Below are 10126 nucleotides of genomic sequence, written 5' to 3' on the forward strand. Positions count from 1 at the left end.
AAAAAAAGGGGGGGGGGGACAGGATTGCTTTGCCCAGACATAGGCATCTACAATTTTCAACCACTTGGCACTTTGTTATGCAGAACTGGTATGTGTCAACAGTGTCTTTAAATGGTCCAAATATGACTGAAGAATGCAAAGAAGCTTGTGGCATATTATGACATTTCAATCCTATTGTTTACTAAAGAAAAACTACAGAAATGATCTCAAACCAAACAAAAATGAATCTAAGTAGAAATAAGACCCAGAGTATTCCAGAAATGTTGCTTACATGAATAGCTCCAAAGTCTTGCATGTTAGTCATCCATGTACATGTTCAAATTACCTTCATGTCTGCTATTGATTCTAGTTTTTGTTGTTCTTTCGGTTTCTTCTTCTGAAAGTCTTCCATGAGACTCTTTATATTGCTACCAATTTCAGCAAAGTTCAGGTACATATTCTGAAAAAAAAAAAAAAGAAAGAAAGGAAGAATAAAAGAAGGTATAAGCACAGTTCTATCAACTAGTGTGATTGTCAGTCAGACAATTCAAAAGAAGTGTAAAAGAATCTTGAATACATTCGAGCTGAAGGGCAAGAAAATTCCATTATAATTACCAAGTTTGGACATTGGCCAGGATACTGGTGATGAATGCCATTACTATTCTCTCTACAGAGGGGAGGTTCAAATTTGGTTCAAAAAACTTAAAGTATGTGAATGTTGTAGAAAAAAATATGAAAGAGTCAGCATCCAAGTTTTTTGTTTTTCCTTGAAATTTAGTCTATCTATAGAACATCTCTATCATCTTTCCGCATGAAAATCCCATACCTGCTTTTATTCTAACAAGTCAATACTGACATGGTTATGCATTTTAAAAAAAAAAAAAGATAAAAAAAATTTAAGCCACTTACATTAGCATAGAATTCATCATTTTCAGCAGATAACACAACTTCTCTTAAGTCTTTACTTATCCCAGGCACTCTGGAAAGATCAATCCGATTGTTGTTTATGCCCAGTAGCTCATGGACCATGGCTTGATATGTCCACTAAATAAATAACACAAAAAAGTTTAGTAACTGTTGTTAAAACACCAAATAGTAAATGTTCACTTTCTCACACATACACATACACACACCAATAGCATTATTTGCAACTAGAATTAGTAACTTTAAACAAAGGCTTTCTGTTTAGTTCTAATTATATTAATACTCCATGTTTGACTAAGCACTGAGATTCCCATATTAATTGATAAAACATCTGAAAGTCAAAATACTTTGAGATTTCACACTTTTGGAAGCAGGGTAGCAAGATTAATATTCCTAATAGAAAGAAAACAAATAAGATCTATCATTAGCTCCAGCTCTTGCCTGTGAATTAAGAGCATATTTTTGGCTTCACAGATAGGGCTATATCGGTACTGCATTTACAAGCTGTACCACTTCCTGTGCACTTCTGTGGTTTTCTGCAGCAAAAGAAATGTGTTCTTGCAGATCTGAGTAGTACTATATTTATCCTGGGAGTACTAATATTATCCAAAAAAGCCTTGTGAGTTTATCAAAACACACATATTCAGAAGCTTGCCTTTAAATTCATTTTATTTTATATTTTTACATGTGAGTTGAGAAGAATTGTTTTTCAATCTTTCAAAATATGGGCTTATTTAGTAAAGTTAGGATGAAGAAAGCCTCACATTTTGCCTCATCACCACTTATGGAGAATGTGTTACTTTTAGCCACAGGCCCATTGGACAAAACAAAAAATTCCCAGCAAATTACCTCTATATAGAAGTACTAGAAATATTTATACTTAATCTTGTGTAATTTTAATTTAAGAGGTTATAAAAGAAGGCACCTTATTTTCAAAAATATTTGTTAAATGAATCCTTGAAAAAGTGGGAAGATTTTTATTAGGCATTTAAAATAAGTACAATGACATGTTTTATGTCTCCAAAAAAAGCATCCTATGTGTGTTATAGTACATAGTCATAGTTCAAATAACCTGCTTACTTCTCTCCTTATTGGACCATGAAATCTTTTAGAACAGAGATTATATCTCTTAACCTTTTATCTCCAGTACTTAATATTCAAGTGCCTGGCAACTAATAGGTCCTCAGTGAAATGTTTTCCTTTGGGAAATGAATTTTTTAAAGACTTTTAAAAATATTTATTTATTTATTCATTTTCCCTTCTTGTTGTCCTTTTTTTTATTGTTGTAATTATTATTGTTGTTGTTGATGTCTTTGTTGTTGGATAGGACAGAGAGAAATGAAGAGAGGAGGGGAAGACAGAGAGGGGGAGAGAAAGACACCTGCAGACCTGCTTCACCGCTTGTGAAGCGATGCCCCTGCAGGTGGGGAGCCGGGGGGCTTGAACTGGGATCCTTACACTGGTCCTTGTGCTTTGCGCCACCTGCGCTAAACGCTGCGCTACCGCCTGACTCCCTGGGAAATGGATTACAGGTAATTATTTGTCTTTCTCCTTCTTCTGATTACCAGGTTTCTTAGTAAACAAATTATTTTTAATTTTAGAAATGTAAACCTGTCTTATAGCATACAGAAGTTTCATTCTATAGAAAAGAACTTCCCTTAGCATCAACATATATAAGCTGGGATAAGACTGAAATATGAACTATGCTTTCCCCTACAAATTTAAAATAATTATTAATAAGTCAGCTGCTCTGTGCAAAGCACTGTGCTTGTAGTCACAGGAGAACACTAGCAAGACATAGTCTGCCCTGAAGGAATATATAACCTAGGAGAATGTAAAAACATTTAGAGACATAGTATGCAAATGAAGCATAAAACACAAGAAAGACACAAAGTTCTATAGCAATTTTAAAGGGGAAAGAACATGTACTACTGAAAGAATATGAGCTTAAAGAAATGAATTTGAGTGGTTTTAAAAAATTTTGAGAAAAACAAGATCAGAAAAGAAAACACAAGCAGAACCTGAACTGGAATTGGCGTATTGCACCAAAGTAAAAGACTCTGGGCTGGATGGGTGGGGAGAATACAGATCTAAGAAGGATGACAGAGGACCTAGTGGGGGTTGTATTGTTAAATGGGAAACTGGGGAATGTTATGCATGTACAAACTATTGTATTTACTGTTGAATGTAAAACATTAATTCCTCAATAAAGAAATTTTAAAAAAAAGAATTTTGAAGGTGGGGTAGTTAGCATAATGGTTATACAAAGAGACTCTCAAGCCTGAGGCTCCAAGATCCCAGGTTCAATCCCCCGCACCACCATAATCCAGAGCTGAGCAGTGCTCTGGTAAAATAATAATAATAATAATAATAATTTTGATAGGTGAATAAAAGGTGTTCCAAATATTGAAGTGCGGGGACCGGGTGGTGGTGCACCTGGTTGAGTGCACGTATCACAATGCTCAAGGACCCAGGTTCGAGCCCCCGTTCCCCACCTGCAGGGGGAAAGCTTCACGAGTGGTGAAGCAGGGCTGCAGGTGTCTCTGTGTTTCTCCCTCTCTATTGCCCCCTTCCCTCTTGATTTCTGGCTGTCTCTATCCAATAAATAAAGATAATAAAAAATTAAAAACAAAAACAAATATTGAAGTGCTTTGACATAAGTCACAACATGGATAAAGTGATGGCAGGAAGACAAGTAGTGTATCGATTGCACAGCAGTGAGTTGTATGTTTTATATATGTTAGAGCCCATACTGGAAAGCTCTAGGATGCCAAGATTTAGAATTTTTAATTAATCCAGGACACAATAATGAAGATTTTTATGACAGGACTGATAGCCTCAGAATTGTGGTTTAGGGAAAGCAACTTATCAACATTGTGCCTAATATATATATAGTGCTAGACTTGCATGCCTAGAGCCTGGAGTTTGATCCAAGCACATTATTTGCCACAGCAGTGATGTGGTCTCTCTCATTAAATAAATAAACAATTTAAAAGTGAGGAATCAAGTACATGACTATTTCAGTATTCTTATAAAAGACTAGGTAGTGGTAAGTTAATGGTACTAAGAATGGAAAAGAGCAGGGAGACACTGAAAAGTAGAGTCTAAGAACATAGGAAGTTTCTTGATTATGTCTGTGGGTGGTGGCAGAATGAAATAGTAAAAATAAGGTAGAAGAAAGAGTCAGAGATGACTGTGGCTAGAAGAAAACTGTTACCCAAACACTGTAAAATATAAGGCAAAAACAAGAACAGCTGAAAATGAGACAAATAAATAGACTGTACTGTCGTTTCCCACATCTGCATTTTGTTGACTGCCACTTGAAATCATCCTTTTATGAACAAAGGGTTCTGCACCTGGTTTAGCAATGGGGTGATGGCATCATCACTGCGATCTAAAATAAGCAGCAATGGAGGAACTTCAGTTCGCCTGAATTCAAACAGTTCATATTCTTTAGTTATCACTTGCTGTGGATAAGAAAGAAAGATGGTTTAGTCAATTAGTTACAGATAGAGTTACATAGATAGGAACATTATACATAAAAGCCACATTTAAGAATCTGTCATTAGAGAACTATGTCAAACACTTCAGTACACACTTCAGATTCCTGTTTGGTGAAATAAAATTACTGAAAAGAATAAAAAGGTTCAATCCCCTGCACTACCATAAGCCAGAGCTGATCAATGTTCTGGTAAAAAAAAAAAAAAGCACCTTCGTAAGCCTTCCATAAAAGGATTCAAAATCTGTATAAAGTTTAGTGACATTCTATTGAAGAGATCTGTTAAGATCTGGCTTAACAATCAAAAGAAATTAAGTGGCTTGCATATGTTTCTTGGGTTACACCTAAGAAACTTAGCTCTAATTTGTTGTTTTTATCATCTCCTTGACCATAGATAAAATATCCTTTTAATTTCTGAAATATGATAGGGGAAAGGCTGGTTTTGATATTTAGGGACATTGCATAAGGAATGCCATACCTTCACACATTCTGCAAGTCTCTTTGCTGCCTCTGATGAAAGCTGGTAACGAATCATGGGGCATTTCTTCAGAGATAAAAGGAGTGCTGTCAATCCTTGAGTTGTTCTGGATAGTTGCACTGGCTCCCAATTTCGACCCTTTTTATTTAAAAAAAAATGTATGCTCAGAGAAAATAAAGTTTTCCTTAAAATTTTGATTTCTTGCTAAATTAACTCCCATCTGATAAACTTAAGAAAAAGAATCTTTCCTTCCATACCTGGCAGCAACCCAAAATATTGAGGGAAAACAAATGTGGATTCACAGCAATGTAATCACCATAAAATTCCTGTAAACAAAGCACCAGCATTAGTCAGATATTCCATACACTCCAATTGTGTGTGCTATACTACTGACTGTTATGTGATATAATCAAATTTGAGGAATGCAGGTCAAAAGAGATAAAAAAAAAAAAAAAACTTCTCAATTAACAATTAGTAAGAATCAATGTGGCATGATTAAAAAAACAGCTATAAAAAGGCTGGGTAGCATGACAGTACCCAACAACCCAGGTTCAAGCCTCTGGTCCCTATCTGCAGTGAAGCAGTGCTATGGTGTCTCTAGCTCCCCATTTCCTCTCAGTTTCTCTCTGTTTCTATCCAATAGATAAATACTGAAAAACATATATCTGAAAACACAAATAAGATATTAAAATAGCTATAAAACAGCAGCAAAAGGGGGTCGGGCGGTGGCGCAGTGGGTTAGGCGTACATGGTGCAAAGTGCAAGGACCGGTGTAAGGATCCGGGTTCGAGCCCCCAGCTCCCCACCTGCAGGGGAGTCGCTTCACAGGCGGTGAAGCAGGTCTGCAGGTGTCTGTCTTTCTCTCCCCCTCTCTGTCTTTCCCTCCTCTCTCCATTTCTCTCTGTCCTATCCAACAACGAACAACATCGACAATGGTAATAATGATAACCACAACGAGGCTACAACAACAAGGGCAACCAAAGGGGGAAAAAATAGCCTCCAGGAGTGGTGGATTCATGGTGCAGGCACCGAGCCCAGCAATAACCCTGGAGGAAAACAAAACAAAACAAAACAAAACAGCAGCAATGATAAATGTTTTTAAAAGAAAAAAATTGTAAAATTATATTTATTGAGAACTCTATGTCCATTTATTATAAATAAAACACTGCTATGCTATACTCAGTTATGTAAAAAAAAAAAACTGTAATCATATGTCAAACATTCTTATGAAAGGGAGTATGATTTAAAAGAGGTCATTATTTTTTATTTATTTGCCAGCTGGAATAGCCTGAAAAATCTAAAACTTGTTGATTTGCTGCTTCTAGAAATATTTTTGTTTAGATGATAAATATATCCAAATGCTTGTGATAAATGTACTCAGCAGTACTAAAGTGTTTAAGAAAGAAAAGGTAAGGAAGACCTAGAGGGGGTTGAATTGTTATGTGGAAAACTGAGAACTGTTATATATGTACAAACTACTGTATTTTACTGTTCAGTGTAAACCATTAGTCTCCCCAGTAAAGAAAAAAAAAGAAAGGAAAAGTAGCATAGAATGTTCTATTGTGGTATATTATATATAGCAAGAAAATACATAGGCTCCTGTAATGAATATGGGTCCCAGATCAAATCGATAGGGTTTTCAGTTGACAACGTTTATATGCTTTCTCCATATTTGGGAGCTACTCTCTTCTCTGATTGGCTTTCTAGTCCTTTTTCCAACTATGACACTATCTCCCCAGACAATAATCTGGGTCCACCTGCATATTAAATGGAAAAAACTATTAATGTCATGGGCCCTTTGGAATATACCTAAAATAGACCTGCTAGCTTTTTCCAAAATGGAGACCCCCAATTTTCATCTGCAATACTCTTGCCTTTAGGTTGATGATTAGTCAACAACTTGTACTGCTTTACATCTTAACTCTTTTTCAGCCACCAGGTTCCAGATGATACCATGATGGCTGACTTCCCTGGGCAGTCGACCCTACCATGTGTCATGGAGCCCCACCTCCCAGATCCCTGCCAGGCTAGGAAAGGAGAGGGACCAGCTGGGAGTATGTATCGACCTGCCGGCGCCCATGTTCAACAGAGAGGCAATTGCAGGAGCCAGGCCTTCCACCTTCTGTGCCCCACGGTGATCCTGGGTCCATACTCCCAGAGAGATAAAGAATAGGGAAGCTATCAAAGGAGGGGATTGGATGTGGAGTTCTGGGGGTGAGCATTGTGTGGAGATGTACCCCTCTTATCCTATAGTCTTGTCAATATTTCTGTTTTATAAATAAAAATAAAAGAAGCAGTACTGTCCAATCTCCTTAATTCCATGATTCCTTTAATTCTATTCCCACCCAATTTGATAACTCTTCCAAACCTTCTAAATATGTATAGTGTTTTTTTTAAGAGAAACAGAGACAGAGAGAGAGAGCCTATGTACAGTGTTTTAATGCATAGTTGTGTCTTATCAATAGTCTTCATTTTATTGAGACCTTCCTATTTTGAGATTCAAACCTCTAAAAAAAGGATTAATATAAGAGAAATACTGGAGTAACAATATGTTTACCTGAACCTCCGCCACAACTTCCTGTTCATCAGCTTCAGCTAATGACTTTACATCACTCTTGCTGATCACATTACTGAAATCTGAAACAGACATATGAGTTGTAGTTGACTCTAAGGAGAGCACCTCTGTTGCAATTAGATATAAGTGGGCCTGACAATTAAAACCTAATGAATAAGTAACATTTAGTATACATTGTGTTGTATGTCAAAAGTGATCACCTTCAAATTAGAGTTAATAGCACAAGTGCTTAAATCCATAAATTACTAGTAATAAACAGCAACAACAATGGCCACAGGCATTGAAGAAGTCAAGGGAATCAAATCACTTCAATGGGAATTAAGTCCCCACTAAATAAAGGAAAATAAATATGTATAGTGTTTTAATGCACATTTGTGTCTTATCAGTAATCTTCCTTTTTTTTGAGATCTTCCTATTTTTAGATTCAAATCTCTAAAAAAGTATTAATATATAAGAAGTGCTGGAGTAATCATTTTCTATACAAATTATAATACCAGATAACCAAATAGTTAATGAGGAAAAATGTGTTTTAGTAGAGGTATTCTAGCTGAAAAACAAAACAAAAAAAAAAAAAAGGAAAAGTAATGATAGACTTAGAACATGATCATTTTCTTGAACTTTTTTTTTTCCAACTTCAAACCACTTAATTGATTTTTTTTTCTTTGCCTCCAGGGTTATTGCTAGGGCTTGGTGTCTGCACTATGAATTCACTGCTCTTGGTGACCATCTTTTTTCCATTGCTGTTGTTGCTGTTATTTATTTATTTATTTAATATTTATTTATTTATTCCCTTTTTGTTGCCCTTGTTGTTTTATTGTTGTAGTTATTATTGTTGTCCTCGTTACTGGATAGGACAGAGAGAAATGGAGAGAGGAGGGGAAGACAGAGAAGGGGAGAGAAAGATAGACACCTGCAGACCTGCTTCACCGCCTGTGAAGCGACTCCCCTGCAGGTGGGGAGCCGGGGGCTCGAACCGGGATCCTTACGCCGCTCCGTGCGCTTTGCGCCACATGCACTTAACCCACTGGCCCGACCCCCTATTTATTTTTTTAACCAGAGCAACACTCAGTTTTGGCTTATGGTGGTGTGGGGGAAATTGAACCTGAAGACTTCAGAGCCTCAGGCATGAGAGTCTCTTTGCATAATCATTATGCTATCTACCCCCGCCCACTGTTATTGTTGTAGTTGCTGCTGTTGTTGTTGGATAGGACACAGAAATTGAGGAGGGGAAGATAGAGAGGGGGGAGAGAAAGACACCTGCAGACCTGCTTCACCGCTTGTGAAACGACACCTCCCCCCACCCCTACCCTAAGGGGCTGGAACCAGGATCGTTGCTGTGATCCCTGCGCCTCGCATTTTGTGCACTTAACCCGGTGCTCCCCCAGGCCCCTTTATTGAACTTCTTTTTAAAATTACTTTTATTTATTTTATTTTTGAGAGAAATGCAGAGAGAGTGAAACAGAGGGAGAAAGACAGAGAGAAACACCAGAGCACTGCTCAGCTCTGGCTTATGGTGATGCGGGGGATTGAATCTGGGATATCAGAGCCTCAGGCATGAGAGTCTGTTTGCATAACCTTTATGCTATCTCCCCCGCCCCTTTATTGAACTTCTAATGAATTAATGGAAGCTGGGTAAAAGGAACAATGGAATCCAGAACAAATGGTGCTACATTCATGCCATGAGATAAAGGTAGTCAGTAGTAAAATGGAATGAATTACTAATGCAAACAGCAATCTGAATGAATTACTAGAGCATTATACTGTGGGGGGAAAAGTCATTTCCAAGAGGTTATAGACTGTATGGTCCCATCTGTATGTTTTTGAAATGATAAAATTATAAAAAACTTAAGACCTGATTTATGGTTGTCAGGAACTGAGAGCAGCATAGGAGGGGAGAGATGTGGACAAGGACTTAAGAGGACAATATGCAGGGTTCTTAGGGGGATGGAAATGTTTTGTATCTCAACTTTATTTTTTTTTCTTTATTTACTTTCCCTTTTGTTGCCCTTATCTTTTTTTATTGTTGTTGTAGTTATTATTGTTGTTGTTATTGATGTCGTTGTTGTTGGATAGGAACAGAGAGAAATGGAGAGAGGAGAGGAAGACAGAGAGGGGGAGAGAAAGATAGACACCTGCAGACCTGCTTCACCGTTTGTGAAGCGACTCCCCTGCAGGTGGGGGGGGGGGCTTGAACTGGGATCCTTACATCGGTCCTTGCACTTTTCACCACGTGCGCTTAACCTGCTGTGCTACCGCCTTGTGAAGAGACTCCCCTGCAGGTGGGGAGCTGGGGCTCGAACCTGGATCCTTACTCCCTTCCTTGCCCTTCTTGCCATGTATGCTTAACCTGGGGCGCTGTTGCCTAACTCCTGTATCTCAACTTTATTAGTGTCAATAGCCTGGATGTGATATTGTGTTGGTATGCTTCTAAAACCTTCTGTTTTGACCATCACATTAGGTTCACTTGTATTACTTATGATGTGGTCTATTTACATAATCACTGTTTTACCTGGGTCCCGCCCTGCCTGCAGGGTATTGGTTTAATCCCCACTGGTTAGATGGAAGCTTTCTATGTTCTTTTTGTGCTCTTTTTTTGCTCCGCCCCCTCTCCTAGTCATTTCCTTTCCCTTGCCATTTCCTGTGAAGAGATGCATAAAAGGCGATGTATCTG

General features: G+C 37.8%; 1 protein-coding gene across 1 annotated transcript in view; it reads right to left on the minus strand.

Annotated features, from left to right (window-relative positions):
- Positions 1-9905, minus strand: part of VPS45 (vacuolar protein sorting 45 homolog) — a 65580-nt gene extending 55675 nt beyond the window's left edge. The window contains exons 1-7 of the mRNA XM_060202362.1: positions 9803-9905; positions 7438-7601; positions 5138-5206; positions 4881-5018; positions 4260-4370; positions 889-1023; positions 326-439 (exon numbers count right to left, since the gene is read on the minus strand). Coding sequence (XP_060058345.1) covers positions 326-439; positions 889-1023; positions 4260-4370; positions 4881-5018; positions 5138-5206; positions 7438-7601; positions 9803-9905 — 834 coding nt within the window. The remainder of the gene's footprint in view (positions 1-325; positions 440-888; positions 1024-4259; positions 4371-4880; positions 5019-5137; positions 5207-7437; positions 7602-9802) is intronic.
- Positions 9906-10126: the final 221 nt, after the last annotated feature.

This window comes from Erinaceus europaeus, chromosome 11 (assembly GCF_950295315.1).
Source record: "Erinaceus europaeus chromosome 11, mEriEur2.1, whole genome shotgun sequence".
NCBI classification, from domain to species: Eukaryota; Metazoa; Chordata; class Mammalia; order Eulipotyphla; family Erinaceidae; genus Erinaceus; species Erinaceus europaeus.